At 42.9% G+C, this 19,368-nt stretch overlaps 2 protein-coding genes across 8 annotated transcripts in view; one reads left to right on the forward strand and one right to left on the reverse strand.

Moving 5' to 3' along the window:
• Window positions 1–451: 451 nt before the first annotated feature.
• The window catches only part of VAMP1 (vesicle associated membrane protein 1), a 60,877-nt gene continuing 41,960 nt past the window's right edge, over window positions 452–19,368 (forward strand). Inside the window, exons 1-5 of one of the 5 annotated variants that reach the window (XM_026688030.2) lie at window positions 456–615; window positions 2,999–3,132; window positions 3,440–3,598; window positions 4,303–4,354; window positions 4,674–5,265. In XM_026688030.2, coding sequence (XP_026543815.2) covers window positions 3,019–3,132; window positions 3,440–3,598; window positions 4,303–4,354; window positions 4,674–4,690 — 342 coding nt within the window. In that variant the 5' untranslated portion in view covers window positions 456–615; window positions 2,999–3,018 and the 3' untranslated portion in view covers window positions 4,691–5,265. Of the gene's footprint in view, window positions 616–2,998; window positions 3,133–3,439; window positions 3,599–4,302; window positions 4,355–4,673; window positions 5,266–19,368 lie in introns of those variants that run through there. The other 4 variants (XM_087954049.1, XM_087954050.1, XM_087954051.1 and 1 more) reach the window with 4 other exon arrangements.
• The window catches only part of SCNN1A (sodium channel epithelial 1 subunit alpha), a 28,467-nt gene continuing 19,803 nt past the window's right edge, over window positions 10,705–19,368 (reverse strand). For all 3 annotated transcript variants that reach the window (XM_087954048.1, XM_087954047.1, XM_026688029.2), the window contains 8 exons: window positions 18,766–18,929; window positions 17,087–17,185; window positions 16,822–16,939; window positions 16,619–16,697; window positions 16,185–16,242; window positions 15,145–15,200; window positions 14,150–14,225; window positions 10,705–11,278 (listed from right to left, as the gene is read on the reverse strand). In XM_087954048.1, coding sequence (XP_087810174.1) covers window positions 10,961–11,278; window positions 14,150–14,225; window positions 15,145–15,200; window positions 16,185–16,242; window positions 16,619–16,697; window positions 16,822–16,939; window positions 17,087–17,185; window positions 18,766–18,929 — 968 coding nt within the window. In that variant the 3' untranslated portion in view covers window positions 10,705–10,960. The remainder of the gene's footprint in view (window positions 11,279–14,149; window positions 14,226–15,144; window positions 15,201–16,184; window positions 16,243–16,618; window positions 16,698–16,821; window positions 16,940–17,086; window positions 17,186–18,765; window positions 18,930–19,368) is intronic.

The raw sequence follows: 19,368 nt of genomic DNA on the forward strand, positions 1-19,368 counted from the left end.
TGTCGCTCGCGTGTTCCCAATTGCAGTCCCAGGATCTCGGAGAGGTTCGGAAGAGAGAGAATAAGCGTGAATCAGAAAATAAGAGAGAGCGTGCATAAAGCGCACCGCCGTGCCTACCGTCCCTGTCCCATTGTTTCTTTTATTTTTCTTATATGTATCCCTGTATTCATAACTATGTTTTTACTTATACCTATTATCTTGTAAGCAATTGACAAAAATAAATAAATGAATGAATGAATGAATAAAAATAAAACTATGCAAATTTGCCCAACATCGAACCGCAGCCCCCTGGTCGCTGAGGCCTTCGCGCTTAAAGGCAGAGAACGCGGATTCGCTGGCTGAGTTTTGCCGGCAACAATCGGGGGCATGTGGTGATAGGAACGCGCCCCTCATTGGCTCGCTGCGTGACGGGGCGGGGCCGAGAGGACCGCCCCTCCCCTTGCATAAAACCCGGGAGCGGGGGCGAGGTTCCTGCTGCAGTAATTTTCGATAGCCTCCGGTGGAGACCCTCTTGCGTGGTCCGTTCCCACCGGACGGCCGTCGACCCTTGGCGCTGCTTCGTGCATTTTCTCCTGAAAAAGACGACAAAGGGCTCCTAGAGCCGAGGCCGGCCATGTGAGTAGCAACGGGACGGACGCTCTCGTCGGTGCTTGCCTACCTGGGATGCGCGGCCGGTTTTCCCGCACGGTTGCGGCGCTTGCCGAGTTGCGCATTGCAGCATCGCCGCCCGCCCCCCTCCTCTCCCTTTCTCCTTTTTTTTTTCCGGTAGTCCGGTGCCGAAGCGGGATGGAACTGGGACGGATGCCTCATCCCATCTGGTGGCTCCGCAGTTTTCCTTGTGGCAAGCGGGTGCTTCGCCATCTCCCCGTCCCCTCGCTGCGATTCCTGCCCCCGGCCCCTGAATAGTTTTCAGGCGAGAGATATCCGGTGGCCGGAGGCTCCAGCGGGTTTCTTGAGTGGTAATATAGGTGGCAATGGAGGAGAGGGGCATTTTCACAGAACTTTAGAAGGCATCTTCGAAAAGGCCATTTTTTTTTTTTTTTTGCCTTGCGTACAAGCCGGGACTTAAAAGTTTATGTACCGGTATATTAGCGCAGGCGATTGTCCCTGTATGAAGAAATAAAAACGCAGCACGAGTTTTGTGTGACCAAACTCTGCTTGATACGGCTTTCTCCTAGGAGGTGCATGTGTGAACCCGGGTAATAAGATAGCTGGTTAATTTCAGAAGCATTCAAGTTGGCCCCCTAATAATAACTGCTGAAAGAGCAATTTGATGATGGAGGAGGATTCATCATTGAAAAGAGAAGCAAATACTGGTGTATGCGCAGGGCGCTTGCGTGCAAATGACTGCAGATATTTCTTTGCTTGTGGAACAGAAAGTTTGAAGTTTTGTTCTGTTTCTTGCCTTTTCCATAATTGCATTTCTCCAGTCTCCTCCTTCATCTGTGGGATAATGGCAAGATTGCTTACCGAAACATTGTCTGAAGCTTCTGATGGCATTTTTTGCCAACCTGGTCATTAATTAGTCTGTAACCTTCATGAGTTTTTCCCACTGCCCCCCCCCCTTGGAAAATTCATCGTTGTTTATCTAAACTGATTTATTTGGTGGTTTCTTTGACCTATTCCTCCTCCTGCAGTAAAGCCAAATATATCTAACAATGTTACTTATTGGTAAATGTTTCTGCCTCATGACACAGCAGTTCTTTTATGCTTGCGGACTTGCTTTTCATTTATCCATTCAAGTTCTAATTGTTTCTGTTAACATTACTCAAGTAGTACATTGTATGAATTCAGCACACTTCATAATCAGTGTCTGATAATGAGTCAAATAATAGTGTCTTATAGAAGATGATGAGAGGGTTAAATAATCCCCCCCCTTTCTTAAAAAAATTGTTGCTGAGGTAAGGGGAGAGTTGAGTGAACATGGCTGTGTCATCTTACTTGCATTTTCTCGGTGAGGAGACACTGCTATGACTTGAATTTAGCAGCTAAAATGAGTTGTCACAACCGTGCCATTGAACCTTCACTTGCCATGCACTGGATTTCCATGAAATTTTGCCTACGATGCTTGTTGTGAACTCTGCTTCAGTTCTTTGTATCCTCAAGAGCCCAGATGAGTCAGAGCAATGCTCCAATATATCTCCTGACTTGTAATTGAATTGTAACACCTGAACTGCTCTAGTAGTGAGATGGGTGGCATATAAATTAAATAAATAAATAGTTGTTCTTGGGGGAGAGAAAGACTACATCTGAAATATAGTTGCGTCCTTTGCTTTAATAGTTTATTTATTTATTTTATTTAGCGTATGACACATGTTAGCCAGGGATCACCGAGGTGGCTGCCTGCCTCTGTGAAAGGATTTTTTCAGGCAGTGTTATCTTTATCCCCGGGACGCCTGAATACAGGTAGGCATTCGGGGAAGGCTCCTTTCTTGTCCCTATGCGGTTTATTCGCGCACAGGAATCGAACCGCCAAGCTGCCAACCTCAGCGGTGCAGAGGCCTAGCATCTTACCATGTGAGCTACTTCGGCCCCTGATTTAATAGGTACTGAACCCATTCTCTTCTACATTCTCTGCTATTTTTCACTACTTCTTGCATTACTATCAGGCATTTGACATTTATTTGTTAGATCTAGAAAGCCACTACTTCTAAATCCTCTGGATTAACAATTAATAAGCAGTACAACAATGTAAAATAGTGTGAATTATATTATTATACAAGTACATACTTGTTTATGTTAGACCTAAGTCTTCCAGCTTCCTCTTAAGGTCCTTTTGCTTTAAAGATGAACAGATCAGGAATCTGAATGGCCCAGTTCTTTGGAAAATTTGAATAAATTTCTCTTTGTCATTTCCATGTTGTAGTGCTTGGGTTTCTTGTGTGTTGATAATAAGCCTGTAGCTAAATTACAGTTGTATATATTAATGTTCTGGTTTCTGGCTGAGTATTGGACATAGGCATCTGCATAATCTCTCGTACTTGACCTGTCTCCACAGGTCTGATCCAGCTCAGCAAGATGCCCCAGGGACGGGACAGGAAGGAGGTGAAAGTGCTGGGGGGGGGCCCTGGTGCACCTCCAAATATGACCAGTAATTGGCGCCTGCAACAGACTCAAGCACAGGTGGAAGAAGTAAGTGAATAAAATGGTTCTTTGTGATCCTCTGCTGTCGGTGAGAGACTGGCCATGCCAGGGGGAGGAGTCAAATGGGGAATTAGTCTGGAATTTCTATGTAGGCACAAGAGAGCTAGGTCTGACTTCTCTTGAATGCCAGTGAACCTTATCTGGTTCAAGTATAAACTGGCAATCTGAGAAGATTCTTGTGTCATAGGCATGAATTACAAAATAGCTAATTGAATTATTCACGTGTGGATCTGATTGTTTATGCCTGACATCTGCTTTCTCTCTTGCTAGGAAGCTAATTATATTTTCTCTTCAGGTGGTGGATATTATGCGTGTGAATGTGGATAAAGTTTTGGAGCGAGATCAGAAACTCTCAGAATTAGACGAACGAGCAGATGCTCTCCAAGCTGGTGCCCAAGTATTTGAAAGTAGTGCCGCAGCGCTCAAGAGGAAGTATTGGTGGAAGAATTGTAAGGTGAGTAAGAAGTGAGCAGCTTATTGAATGTATAGCTGCTGAGGCAATCCTACTTTTAAAAATATTTTTATTGCAAGAAAATGTTACATTAAGATTCTTTCCATAGGAAAGAAGGACACATAGAAAAAAATATAAAAGAATAAAAGAAAAATGAAAGATAACAGAAGAAAGAAAAAAGAAAGAAGCAACTTCTGATCTTTTCAGCACTTACATAGTAATAAACATTTCTGCCCATCCCCCCAAGTTACATATCATGGTTCCCTTCTTCCTATAAACAAACTTTTTAAATCCCCAATTCATTTTTATCCATTTCAGCCAAACATCTGTTCAGCGTTTCCAGTCTTTTATATAAGTAATTTTCCTACTTTGTTATAATAAAACCACAGTGTATTTCCTGAACAGGGGATGGAGACCCATAGATCAGAAATAGAGCCAATGTTTTGCATGCTTAAAGTTATAGGTTCAGTTTGGAATATTTCCAGGTAAAAACCCTGGCATGTCTGGGAAAATATAAATGGGAACCTGGAAATTGATGCCCGACAGAATAATGAGTACTGGGATAGTTGGATCAATGAACATGAATATGGACTTGGAATAAACAGTTTCAAGTGGTCCATTGTCCATCTTTGTTGGAGACCTTGATTTTGCCAAAGGAGATGTTGTATGAGGGTTCTCTATGGGCTCATTGTAATTCTTCTCTTTAGATGATGATCATGCTGGGAGTGATCTGTGCCATTGTGGTCATTGCAATTGCACGTAAGTACTAAGGGGAATCAGAGTAGCTGAGTTTGTGAGCCACAAACATTGGCTAAACAACAATGTTTGCTTTCCCTCTGGCATGGGAAATGGTACTGCTTTTGTCTCTCAGCACTGTTGAAGGCCAACAGATCAGTAACAGTTCTGCCTTTCGAGATCATGAGATATATCACTTGCTGCATGAGAGGCAGGCAGAGAGGGGGGTGGTGGTGGGATTTCCTTCTCCTGATGCTCAACGGTGTTTGTTAAATGTGGGATGCTTGGTGTAACATGCCCTCTGTTTTCTCCTTTCTCTTCCTTCTGTTGCTTCTGTTCCTAGTTTACTTTTTTTCCTGAGAATGTGTCCCTTCCCCCTTTCCCCACCCAGTCTATAGCCTTCTTACCCCATTTCCCTTTCCAGACCCAATTCTTCGTTCTCTTTCCTTTCTGGCTTTGTCATCGATTTTCTGTTAGTTTTGTTTGCTTCCATTTGAGACTGTAACGCACCGTTACCAGATTTGAGTTGACCTCCTTCACAGCTGCTGCAGCCTCTGAGTGGACCAGCTCGTTTTTGGAGGGTGGCAGTGGGCCTAAGGGGAGGAATTGTGGAGAATTGAAGGAGCCTGTTGATTACACCTAGGGTTTCACTTGCAGTCTGAGATAGCCTTGAGTCTTCTGAGATGTCTTCTCCCGTGAGTCTATAGGAAAGCATTTCCTTTAGCCACAAACAGTATTATTAAAAACTTCACCAGAATAGAGAGAAGAAAAGTTGGGTCTCATTATAGTAGTGATACTGGTATTGTGCCATGCAACCAGAATTGATGGAGTTTTCTCTTAGATTTTAATATAAACTCCTGTTGTTGCTCTGGTGACCAAAACTCTGATCTTATGATGACTGCAAGCCATCCTTTACTTCAGTGGCCCCCAACCTTTTTTGTGCCGCGGCCCGGTACCGGCATCACAAAATCATCCGCGGCCCGGTACCAGCATCAGCACGCATGGCAAGGCGAGCCGAGCCGAGCGACCGGCCAGCCATCCGTCCCCCGCTTCTCCCCGCCACCTTCAACTCCTCCTTTGTACCTGTGTCGATGGGCTTCGCGACAGCTTTGGGACGGTCGCTTGGCTCGCCTTGCCATGCGTGCTGAAAGAATCCTCGCGCCTTAGTTTTGTTCGAAGCCGCCCCCCCCTTCGATGAAACTAAGGCGCGGGGATTCTTTCAGCACCCAAACGCCGCTTTCTACCCAGAAAAGCTCACTGGAAGCACTTTTTCATCAAAACAAGATGGCGGCGCCCAGCAAACCGGCGGCCCGGTAGAAATTGTTCCACGGACCGGTACCGGTCCGGGGACCGGTGGTTGGGGACCCCTGCTTTACTGTTTCATTGCTTGGATTTAGTAGAAAAGTTACTGGTTTGATTCATTAACCTTGACTCCATGAACAAGTCTGCCTTTATTCCCAATACTGCCAGAATTAGAGGTTAGATTAATAATATAGCACATGGGATTAGGATCATTCTAGTGTACTGCCTGAAGTCCCATCACCCTTGCTCTCAAAGGCTAGGTGGCTTATTTGACTAAATTAACAGATAAGGGAGGGTTTCACTGAATTGGAAAGTCCCTGTACTGCTTGCCCCTTAGTGAATAGTAAGTGTAGGAACTATGTCCTGGAAACCTCTGCAGTATATTTAGAATCCTTTTAAAAGCAATGTGCTATAAAGTGAGGACCCTTGCCGGTTTCATGACTCGGAAACAGCAATGCAGAATGCCAAGGATTCTGGAATAATGCATTCATATTTTCTTGATGTGCTGTTTCTCACCACATTTACTTTCAGGTCATCCCTTGGAGATAGTTGTCAGAATATACAGTGACATGTGTAGGTGAACTCATGCTCATTTATTCCTCGGTGGAATAAGGTATCAGACTCCAGGGTGGAAGGAGTACAGAGAGTGGTGAATATGAGTTTAAACATGCTGAAGAATGGTAGTTTTCCTGATTCCAGTCTAAGGACTGATAAAACGATGAGGCTTAACTTGGTAAGAGGCCTTGTTGTAGTGTCAGTAGTTGACAAAGAGAATATTGTTGCAGGGGCTCAGATGCTGTAATGCTCTGACAGGACTTATCAACTGGTGCCCACTGGGCTTATTTTAACCTCAGACCAATTATATCGCACTCCTAAACATTCGTTCTGGCTGTGCTAGGAGTAACCCTACTTTCACCATAGCATGCTGCAGAGGTGCTGATTTTTTGCATGTTCACTGCCATGCACCAGCATTTCATTTGCAGAGTCCATCTGTTTGCCAATCCCCATCTTGTTTCCCCTTTGTGGGGAAATGATGGAGGAGAACAGGAATGGAGTTCCCATCTTCTTTGGACAATTCTCTTCCTATTTCGGTGGGACTGTGTTGATGGAAGTGCAACACCTGAAGAGGAGCCCGAGGCACAAGGTGTGATGCTGCTGTCAGTATGAGAGGAAGCACAGTAAGGTGGTACAGCCCCTTCTTGATTTCTTCTGGACAAGATCTTGGTTTAATCTGCTGCCGTATTGTTTTGAGAAAAGGCCACTAGGCTGCTTTCTTCTGCTTTTCTTGTCTGTTTTCATAGATGTTGTATGTTACGCTTCTTCCCTTTCTATCTCCCTACTTCTCCATCTTTATGCATGGGCAAACAGTACCCCCATTTCCCTAGGCCCTCTTTGCCTAAACCAAGGGACTACTTTCTCTATGCACAGGACTTCAGCCGCTTTCTCACACATGCGTGGTATGTTCTTGTGAGGAATGCAGCCATAATGTTCTTCTGGCATGTGTAACTACCAGCTCATGTTAACAGTCTCCACTAACAAATACTTCTTGACCCACTAAAATGAGTGGGGTTCATCTGTCTGAGTACTGGAGGAAACAGCATTCTACTTGCAGGTAGTAAAGCGGAAGAATGTAGACCAGGGGTGTCCAACCTTGGCAACTTTAAGACTTGTGGACTTCAACTCCCAGAATTCCTCAGCCAGCTGGCTGAGGAATTCTGGGAGTTGAAGTCCACAAGTCTTAAAGTTGCCAAGGTTGGACACCCCTGATGTAGACTGAAATAAGAGTACTAAAGCAATATTGTCCAAATATGTGTAACCCAATGTGAGATGGATCGCAAGTGTCCAGCATGGCATCTAGATTGGATAGATAGATAGATAGATAGATAGATAGATAGATAGATAGATAGATAGATAGACAGACAGATAGACAGATAGACAGACAGACAGACAGACAGACAGACAGACAGACAGACAGATCTTCAGGGCTGGCAAACTTGATCTTCACCCATGTGGATTCTTGTTCATTGCTGCATAAAACAGGCTGCATGCTGGTTTAACTAGTTGATATGTACAATTGCACAACGGGATGTTGCACTGAACATCGAGTAGATGAGCAGCGTTTGTGCTTAATTTGAACTTGAAATGCCCTTGTGGAATTTTAACAGAATTGGCTGCAGTTAAGAGCAGTGGAAGGCAAGATCTTTGGAAGAATCCTGAGCGAAGGCAGCCTTTGACTAGGGTTTACAAATATCCCTTCCCTCCCCCCCTTTTTTTGGGTTTTGCCTAATCTGCCTCTCCTGTTTAATCCCCATTATACTGGCATAATGCATTTTCTATTTCTTTTGCATAAAGAAATTTAGCAAAATAGCTGTTACAAGCAGAATAAACAAATGTCAAAGAGAACAAAATGCTAACAGTGTAATATTCCTAATTAGTTCCATTGTGGAAATAAACGGTATACAACTAACCTCTTGGATACAGTGGTTGAGAGCGCATGAGAATTTGTTCGGATCCTTCTGTTTAAACACAAAGCTACTGTGCAAAAGAGTTGTATGATGGTCTCGCATCTGTAAAAAGAATTCATGAACTTGCTGACCTTGCACGAGAAAGTAGTGATGAAAGGGACAAGCACGCTGTTGTCACGATAGGCCTTGTGCTGTTTGACAACAACTTGTGTCCAGTTTATGCATACAAGGGTGCACAACTCTCATATTCATAATCTACTTTTTATTATTTGTGTTCAAGTCAGAGTTATAAGACCAAAAGAAACACAGTTCTCAGATGGCACTGCTTTTGTTATGTATAGATGATATGGAAATGTTGCATTAAGATCCTGCCCAGCTGCTATCAAAGCAAGTATATAGACTACAGCATACTGAAATTAGAGCAATACTTGTCTGTCTTGCACTGTTAATATGGCACACGGGATTAGGATTGTTCTAATGTACTTAAAGGGTATCTACCTTCAGTCACTGCCTGAAGTCCCATCCTCATTATGTTACTTCATCTTCTGCATGCCAGATATATTTTCTCTAAACTCCATCATGTGCTGATTTAAATGCAGAGAGAATATTGGATTTGATAAGGATGTATTGGAAAAAATTAACCGTCCTATTGTATATTAAACAATTCATCTTCATTCCCAACTGTAGCTCATGGAATGGGAAGCTATAACTTGCTGACAGTGTATGTGTACACATATACAGTGTGTACAGAAGTGCTGAGAGACATGTCATTGCTGAAATGTTTAACTTGGTGGTTCTCAACCTTTTCTTCACATTGGACCCCCTTTAAATACCCTTTGTGGCCACGGCCACCAAGACTTAACTCAAGATTTAAATCATAACATTTCTTCAAGCTATGACAACATCGCAGCCCCCCCACCAGGAATTCGTGCACCACAGGGTAAGAACCACTGACTTAACTTACAGATATGGAGAGGATTCCGAAAAGCAAACACAAATTACAATAATATACTTTTTAAAAGACATATCAGAAGGGTACACAGGAAAGGCATTTTAAATGAAACCTGAATGATTATAGGATTTGTAGGCACTGGTACACTGGGTTTCGGTCACAGTTATACTTTCCAATCAAAATCAGGATATTTTTCCTCTTTCATTTTTGGAAATTTATTTTTAATTTGATACTCCTAATGCTAAAAATGCAGAACAACCCCCCCACTTTTTTTTTTTTTGCAAAAAAAATGTCGCAAATGTTAGCTATGATCATTTTATCTGGTTAAGCTAATATATCAGTAAACATTCAGAGAGTGTCCACTTTGGGGAAGGGAGAACTAGCTTAGGCTATCCACATGCAGTCGTGGAACATTGAAATCTTTAAGAATTCAGAAAAAAATCTTTAAGAATTAAGAATTCAGAGGGAAACACTGGGAGAGAAACACTGATGTTGATTCTTGCTTCACTGCCAATATGGAAATCCTCACAGCTGAAAGTACTTTCCATTTTTACAGGCTGTAATATGCAAATAGCAAATATTTTGTGGAGAGAAGGATTAAAGTTCTAATTCTGTAAAATTCTTAACTTAGAAGGGCTGAAGATCCATGTCTTTCCTTTTTTGTTGATGAAATGAAATACAGAAGGTGGACCTAGATTGATGGAATGCTAGTAGAATCTTCATAAATTAATATTTTCTTTATATCACATGGTTATCATCCTATATACTAGGTAAGTGGGTTTCTGCAGAACCTCTGGCATACAGACTAGTTACCTATATTAAAACAACAGTGCTTTCTAAAAATATAAATTAGAAAGTCTGACCTAACCCCATCTTGGATTTTTTATACAATACTATTGAAAGGGAGAAAAGGACGCTGATGTTCACATAACCATGTTTTGCTCTTGGAGGGATATTTGTTATTTGCTGAATGGGAAATAGTGACAATATGAAGGCCTTCCATTCACTTCAAGAATGAACCCAAGACTAAGAATATACTGCCCCAGGAGAACAAAGGAAGTGAGAAAGAATTTAGGTCCTTGTTTAACTGAAGTCATTCACAGGGAGATACACAAGAAATTGAAGAGATACAATACAGAAGCTGAATATTTAGTCTCATGAGTAGCGGAGTAAGACTTAACATCCATATTAAATGCATAATAAAGTATACAGTCTTCAAAGTTTGGATCTACTCAAAAGGAAGAGAAGTGGATGAAAATCCTTGTTATAGCTTTCTTAAAGAAGCACCGATTGAAGTGTACCTGGGTAGTTCATGGACCCAGAATTAGGGATCTTTTACTGTTCATAGTATGGAAGTTTATCGATGTATAAGGGTTGTTCTAATCCTAGCAAGCTTTAATATCCTGTTTAGCTGTTCTCAGTTTCCAGTACATATCTTCATGCTGATACTTAGCTGCAATCAGCAAAGAGTTCTAGCTATCTCAAGGGATAGGAAAAAGCTTGTGTTTGTTTTTAACCTACAAGAAAGGGATTAGATATCTTTGTCCATTTGACTTTAATTTGATCAGCAAGTGGCCTCAAAGAAAAGAAATTGAAAGCAACAACCAAGATCAATTTGTAGAAACTTATTTCTCAAAATACATAGGGAAAAAATACACAGCATCCATCTTTTTAATTTTGTTTGGTGGTGGACAAATACAGACTTGAGGACTTGCAGACACCAAGGACAAAGTGAGACAGAAAGGTGCTTTCATGTCATTGGATCTGTATCTTCAGAATTCTTTTAGAAATTCAGACCTATCTTCTCTGGGTGTGAGAATCCAGCTAACAAGTTAGTTCCAAGTGCTGAGTCTATAAGTCAGCATTAATTAAAATACATAATGTCATATCCAAAGCATCCTGGTCTGGATTTTATTCTGTTCTGAAGGAAACTCTGTGTAAGTCTAATGTTTCTAAGGTGTTATAAGATGGCAATGCAGCAATCCCAGTCTCAGCAGGTATTTCTTGTGGAGTTTTGTGAGCCGAAATGATGTTATGGAAAACAGAGTTATTTGAGTTGCTGGGTGTATAAAGGTCTGAAGATTGATATGAGTACAGCCGGCGGAAAACCAGGATGCAGGTGACGATCAAAAAATCTAAAATCAACTCTGCCAGTTCCACCACAGAAAGGACTGATGAACCAAACCAAAGACTCCACTGGTTCCCTAGCTGGGAAAGCAATGTTACCACCTGTACAAGGAAAAAACAAAACAAAATTAAAAGTGGTTCAAAAAGATCTCTGTTTCTGTGTCCAGCTGATATATTGATAGAGGTTGAAGAACTAGCATATTTTGCTTTGGAATTGCCTTAGATTTTAAGGGATTTGTTGTTGGTTCTAGGAATTGGAAAATCACTCTGTTTATAAATAAGAATAAACATGCTGCTTTTGTCTTAAAAGCAGGATCAATCCTGTCAAAGTTGAAATTACATTTTGAAATTTAACCCAATGCTTAATGATACCGTGCAAAAATAAATGGTTATCAAGCTTTGGCTATTGTTTTGATTTGTTGAATGAAAGTAAGGTAAAGTTACTCATTGTCATTGTACTATCTATGAAATGTTTATTGCTTACTGGTTCACACCTGCTATGATATTCTGATTCTTGTCTTTTGTTATGTATCAACTACAATTACTGATACCTATAGCAAAATTACTGGAGGTCAAATGTCAATTACTGAGAAATGTTTGCAGAGCATACAAATCTAGAGTACATTTTGTGAATTTTCACTATAAATGTTTGCTTAAATGAATGGGTAGACTGAGGATAAATAAATAGTTTTTTTGATCAACCTAGTATGCGTAACCTTTCACAGTAGTTGAAAATAATTTCAAAATTTCCTGCTAGGATTGAGGCTAAGAACTAAGACTAAGAACTTCTCCATCAATTATTCTAAGATTAGTGGAAGAGAGATTGCTCTGTCAGGCTAGGATGTGCCTAAAAGTATTGCTCTAATTAGTATTAATAATTAGCATTATCTGACACTGCATTCTGTCTGTCACCTTCCAAATAGCATCCAAAGTGAGAAAATGCAGTCTATTGAAAATGGAAACATAGCTAAAAGGAAGATGCTGGAGAAGGTTCTATAAAAGATAGTTCTAGAATTTTACCAACTACCGTGTTTCTCACAAAATAAGGCTGGGCCTTATTTTTTTTGATCCCCCCAAAAACGGCTAGGCTGTCTTTTCAGGGGTGACTTAATCCCTCCCCTTGCATCCTCGAGCAGGTGGGCGGCGACGGCTTGGATGTTGACTTCGGTGTTGGTGGGGCACTTCGTATCGGGAGACCTTCCGCCCCTGTTGCTTTCCCTTCTCCCTGTGCTACCGCGGCGTTTAGAGCAATGCCGCGGCATTTGGTGCAGCCACGCGCGGCCATCCAGGGCTCCTCCTTGCAACCGGAGCCCGGAGGAGACACTCGGCTTCAGGCTCTCCTGTCGCTGCCTTCCCTTTGCCTTCGAAGGCAAAATCAATTCTTTTAAAAACGATGCCCTACTACCGGTACGACAAAGACTCCCCTGCCTGAGAGGGCAGCCCAACCCCATGTGGGGAGGCAAATCTCCTGGGGCCGCAGTGCAGGATTGGCCCACCCTGGGAGAAGCGCCCAGCCGCCATCCCTGCCTGGCGCCGGGCAGAGCGTGAAGAGCTTTGCCTGGGGTGCCCAGCGCAGCTGACAGGCGGGCCCTCCTGCCTGGCGGTGGAGCTCTCGCCAAGGCAGCAAGCGCCTTCCTGCTGGACCCTCCGCTCATTCTGCCAGAGCCATGCAGGCTGGGCAGAGCCGGGAAAGTGAGCCGCGGGTACGCGCCTGCCTGCCAGGCAAAAGAGCCAGGCCGACCCGGCTCTCTTGGCTTCCTTCCCAAGTCCCTCGATCCCGAACCCAAAGGGGCCACTGGGAGAGGCTGCCTGAGGCAGTTATAGCGCCCACCCATCTGTGGACAGGGAGGTAAGGTGATGGCCTGCGCCGCATCCTCCGAGCTGAGCCCTGCCGAGTGAGCGCCTCTGCCCGATGCCCATGCTGCTGCAGCGTTTGGAGTTGCTGGTGCGTTTGGGGATACGTGGGGATGGGGACGGGCTGGGCGAGGGGTGGAAAGGATGGGCAGCTTTGAGCTCTCTCCGCCAGACCCGCTGGCCAGGGAAGCAGCACTGCTGTCGCCTCGCCTCCCTGTGGACAGGTGGGCGCTATCATTGCCTCGGGCAGCCAGTGGCTCCTTTGGGTTTGGGCTTTGAGGGACTTGGGAAGGAAGTCAAGCTCAGGTCGGCCCAGCTCTTTCGGTTGGCAGGTGGGTGCGCACCCGTGGCTCGCTTTCCCAGCTCTGCCCAGCCCGCAGGGCTCTGGCGGGATGAGCGGAGGGTCCGGCGGGGAGGCGCTCACTGCCTTGGCGAGAGCTCCGCTGCCGGGCAGGAGGGCCCGCCTGTCAGCTGCGCTGGGCGCCACAGGCGAAGCTCTTCGCACTCTGCCCAGCGCCAGGCAGGGATGGCAGCTGGGCGCTTCTCCCGGGGTGGGCCGATCCTGTGCTGCGGCCCCGGGAGATTTGCCTCCCCATGTGGGGTTGGGCTGCCCTCTCGGGCAGGGGAGTCTTTGTCGTACCGGTAGTAGGGCATCGTTTTTAAAAGAATTGGCTTTGCCTTCGAAGGCAAAGGGAAGGCAGCGACAGGAGCACCTGAAGCCGAGTGTGTCCGCCGGGCTCTGGTTGCAGGGAGGAGCCCTGGCTGGCCGCGCATGGCTGCGCCAAACGCCAGCAGCACAGGGAGAAGGGAAAGCAATGGTGGCGGAAGGTTTCCCGATACGAAGTGCCCCACCAATGCCAAGGTCAACGCAGGCAGCACCATATCTGTGTATGCAACAAAAGTACGTCCTAACGGTCAGCCCCCCCGCCATTCCCCCCCATTTTGCATGTTTAATTTGGGTGGGGGGCTTAATTTGATTTTATGCCTATAAAGCATGCTGGGACTTCCTATTGGGGGAGGCCGTATTGTTGGTGAAACACGGTAGAAGGACATTTTAAAGATGGTAGCTCTGTGATATTTTAGGCTGCTGGAAACATGCGATCAAATGTGTGGACATACCGTGAAAGCCGGAGATTCTCCGTTGCTTTTATAATTCCACTCGTTGAAAAATATATTCACTTTGGCAATTCCATCCCTGGCAATAGAAGAGAGATGGAATGAGTTCAGTCTTTTTTGAAAGGTGTATTGGTCTAAGACTTTAATCCCACCCAGCCTCATTTAGAAAGAATCTTATCTCAGTAGGTCATCTTTGAGGACGCATTTGCTTAAAATAAATGTCCTTTAGTTTAGTGAACCTTTCTGCTAGGCAAATACATCTGCAATAGGAGTCTCTTAATACCCAAATCTTCAAGGCAGAATCCTCAGATCTATACCAATTTTAGTGCAGTTTTTAATAGCTACTTTATTGGATGTCTAATTTTACTTTAAACTCCTGTTGTGATACGCAAATCATATAATAAGTCAGGCAATTGTCATTAATATGAGCATCAGTTCAGATGCTGGGATTGTTGCTGATCTTTAACTTCCTCTGAACCACTCAGCAGTTTGTGGTTGGTAGTCTAAAAGAAACTAATATTTTGTGGAAGAATGAACTTCTGAATAGTTTTTTGCACTTGAAGTTCAGTCCCTAGGAAAAGCTGCACTATTCAAGATTTACTTAATCTAATTTCTGAGCTCATAGCATCAGAGGTGGTATTCAACAGGTTCTGACCAGTTCTGGAGAACCGGTAGTGGAAATTTTGAGTAGTTCAGAGATTTTACAGTATCCTGCCACGCCCACCAAGCCACGCCCACAGAACCGGTAGTAAAAAAATTTGAATCCCACCACTGCATAGCATCCTGAACCATTAACTAATTATATAACCAGGACTATACTGATAGATACTTTATATTCCAATACTTCCAGCTGATCTTGAAGCAGTTAATATATTGTACTTTTACTCCATTTCCCTCATCTTTTTTTACCTCAGCACTGCTGTTTCACTCCATTGGTTTGACTTTAACACCTTTTCCCACAGCTTTAATATTATTTCATCTATAGGGGGAGCTCTTACCTCTTAGAAATGACATTGTATTTATTCTGCCGGTTCAGCATGTGAAACACCCAAGACTGAAATGATAGATTTGCAATATCAGCTTAAACAGTTCAAGGACTATTAACCACTCATGCATAAACACATATAACTATCGGTATAAAAAAAAATAGTTTTGGAAAGGAAGGCATTTTGAACACAAAAAAGCACTTGTTCTTTTTTGCTTTCGGTATTTCTCTCCAAATGATAGGTTAGATCTGGTTTAGATTTCTCCACCTCATGCCTTTCACTTATAAAATGGGCATTAAAGGGAGGATGCTATTGCATCCATTGGTGTGAAGCATTCATCTGGTCCTTCGTAGCTTTCAGATATTTCTCATCCTTGCAACTTTAAGATCTATGGACTTCAACTCCCTGAATTCCCTAGCACCAAGAAGTCCACACACCTTAGAATTGCTAAGGTTAAGAAATACTTTTTGGGGATGCCTTTGAGTCAGGGTTGAATCCTGGTGACTGCCTGGTCTACAGAGGTGGTATTCAGCAGGTTCTGACCAATTCTGGAGAACCAGTAGCAGAAATTTTGAGTAGTTCGGGGAACTGGCAAATACTACCTCTGACTGGAGATTTTACAGCAAAGGGTCTTCAAACTTGGCAAGTTTGGATTTTAACTCCCAGAATTCCTGAGTTGACTGCAGGAGGAATTCTGGGAGTTGAAGTCCACAAGTCTTAAAGCTGTCAAGTTTGAAGACCCCTGTTTTACAGTATCCTTCCCCTGCCATGCCCATCAAGCCACGCTCACAGAACCAGTAGTAAAAAAATATTGAATCCACCACTGCTGGTTGAGTTTCTACAATTTTCTTGGCAAGGTTTTTCGGAAGTGGTTTGTTGTTGCCTCCTGCCTGGGTGTAGTTCAAAATCTAGTTCAAAATCACCCAGTTGGCTTTGTGACCAAGGCAAGACTAGAATTCACAGTCTTCTGGTTTCTAGCCTGATGATTTAGCATCTATACAAAATTGGCTCTTAGGAGAAACACTGCCCTGCAACAAAAATCAGCTTCTTACCTCAGAGACAGATGAAGGCCATCGTGAATATCCAGCTGACAGCTGGTACCCTGTCACTCTAAAGAAAAATAAAAAAAAACTTCAGATGTGTCACCCAGCACACTTGAGACAAGCTCTTTAGCTGGCATCTTTATTCAAAAGTGAAGTTGCATGGTTGAGGGAAGTCCCACAGATGAAGTTCCTGCCAGCATCATTTATTGCTCTGCAGCTCAAATAATCTGAGAATATTTAAACAGATGTGCATCATCTCCTTTTATTTCCCTGCTTGGGTGCTCCTTTTTTTCAGCTAGAATTGGCAGGCCAGCCTGCATGGATGTATCAAGGATAAAATCTGTTTGTTCCATTTCCCTGACTTATCTTCTATTGCTAAGCAAGCATTGTGGAATTTGGCCAGACCCAGGAATGCAACTCCACAAGTTTCGAAGCCTACTTACTTGCAAGGTTTCCGGCATTTAGTGAAGCAGCCCAGGTGGTCTGCTTTAAATTCAGCTTGGAGTTTATAATAGCAGTAGCCTAAAAGGAAATAAGAGAAGCATGTATTAATTGAACAATCTCTCATCAATAAAAGGAGCTGAGGGAGGGAGGGTTACAGAGAAGTGATACGAGTGGATTCTTCCCTCCCTTTCTCTGTACTTACCCCAGGCTACATGCTTAGTGGACTCACAATACTCTGCTCCACGGGGTAAGGGGTAGAAGTAATGGCCACAGCCACATTGTTCTACCATACTGGCCTGGAAACAGGAACGTATGCAGACCTAGAAAGTGCAAAAGGAGCCCTTTGAATATTCAGCTGTGCATTCATGCTGGGCAATTTTGGGTGATGGGAATAATTCCAATGCAGGGAGAGAGAGCTGGGTAGAGCCCAGACTGGGTATGAGAGCGGTTCTGTTGAGGCAAGATACCTGCTCAGTGTAACGGGATGGGAATAGGTTCTTCACTGGCACGTCACTTCCATCTTCTGTGCAGTCACTGTAGCTTCCCCCAAGACGTTGGGTGGTTTCCTGTCAAGTCAATTTACAGCTTGTCAAATCAATGCAATTTTTTTTTCTTTTTTTGCAACTGGGTGTCATCTTTTCTTTGCCTGCTGGCTGAAGGTATTGCCTGACACAAACTCAAAACTAGAAATGATGTTGATCTGGAGATTTTCTAAAAGCATCCGGTACACTCCAGGTCATTATTTCTCAACCTTGGTAATTTTGAGATGTATGGACTTCAATTCCCAGACACTGCAAGGATCATGTGATCACTTTTGGCGACCTCCTGACAAGCAAAGTCAACGGGGAAGTCAGATTTACTTAACAACTGTGCTACTAACTTAACAATTGCAGTGATTCACTTAACAACTGTGGCAAGAAAGGTCGTAAAATGGAGCAGTGGAAATTTTGAACTCAATTGTGGTCAGAAGTCGATGACTACCTATATTCTTGTTATTATAACACATTAAGTCATAAAAGCTAAACCAGGAGCCTTCCTCTGTGTAATCTGACAGCATCCATGTCCTTGTGGTTGGTGCCAGTCCTTTTTCTAATGCTAATAGGCGTGTGATGGGAGCCTGTGAAAATGATGGTAGGTACTCCATAGTGAAATTCCAAATTTAAATGCTTCCTTGACATAACAATGGCACAATAAGTGGAAAGGAGAATTATATACTGTGTGAAGCTACGCATTGCACTATTTTTCACAAACGTAGCATGGAGAATTGAACCTTTCGTATTTACCAAGTGATGTGAAAGGGCTATTTTACCTTCTCTAAGGTAAATAATTATATATATCTATATCTATATCTATATCTATATCTATATATCTTATCTATCTTTATCTATCTATCTATCTATCTATCTATCTATCTATCTATCTATCTATCTATCTATCTATATGAGATAAAACAATTGACCAACAACTACCAGTCACATTTTTTGGTTAAGGAAAAACACAAACCCTTGGTCATTTTTTAAATCAATAAGCACTATGGGAGGACACTCATTGGGAACTGTGACATCTTGTAATTTCACTGAACAGATTTCTATGTTTTGTAAGTAGTGAAGAAAAGGCTTGTAGTTGCTTCTTACATTGTGGAATAGAAGCAAGTAAACACTTTTAAGACTAGATCAGTTTTTCTCAACCCCGTAACTTTAACCTATGTAAATTCAATTCCCAGAATGCTGTCTGGAGAATTCTGGGAATTGAATGTTCTCCACATCTTAACATTACTGGCATAGAATGTTCTGTGCTGTTAAATTTTCTGTTTAACACCACAGAACACTATATATGCCAGTAATAGAGCCAGTTCTTTCTGTTCTGTGCCTTGTTAAACTTTTAACACATATATACACACACAAATACACACCCCTAGATAAGAAAATGGTAGGTTGTTTTTATGACAATTGATGGTTTGTTGACAAGACTCTAGTTTTACAGCACCATAATGGTTCATGTTTTCTTTGGTAAACTATGAGTTCTAATAAACTCTGAACTGAATAAAACTGAATTGAACAGCCTATTCTTTTTTTAGCCATGTGCTTATATTTCTTTGGAAGAGAAGCGATTCCACCCACGGCTTATCTTCCTCCCAGTCTCTCACCTTTCTCATACTGATGGATGTTTCTATGCCAGGACGCACATTAAAACCCCCTTCGTCCATGAAGGCGGGTTCATTCTGATTGTGGACCATTATTCGGGCTCCTGTCACAGTAGACAATAGTGGGATGAAGTCATTTTGCTCTGTGCGGACGACGAGAGAAAGGCCTGCGGAGATAGAAACCAAGGGTGATTATCTCAAGAGATCAAGTGATTAAGGGAGGGAGGTATAAAATTTAAAATAAATGTTGCTGTGTGGAAGGAGTCCAAACAATGTTGGAAACAAATGAGATGAGCCATAGTAGCCTTCCAAAGCTTTGAATATGTTTCTGAGGTGAAATTCTAATGTAGCAATACAATGGCCTTATCCCTGAATGTTCTGACCTTAAAAAAAAGTTTCTTGAGTAGAATTTGCTAATCTTAAAATGGATGTAAAACAACCTGAAGAGGGGAAAAAATGCTGGCTGGAGTAAAGTCAAGGTACAATTTGTGCCTTTGTAATTGAGTCATAGAGGCCAGGCCTGTGTTATATAAATAGGCAAACATCACTTCAAACTGGCAGGGAAAGTTCTGTTGCTGGATACACCTTTTTACAAAATGTTCTCAG

This window comes from Notechis scutatus, chromosome 2 (genome assembly GCF_049901735.1).
Source record: "Notechis scutatus isolate UNSWTSFEM ecotype Mainland chromosome 2, rNotScu1.2, whole genome shotgun sequence".
Taxonomy (NCBI): Eukaryota; Metazoa; Chordata; class Lepidosauria; order Squamata; family Elapidae; genus Notechis; species Notechis scutatus.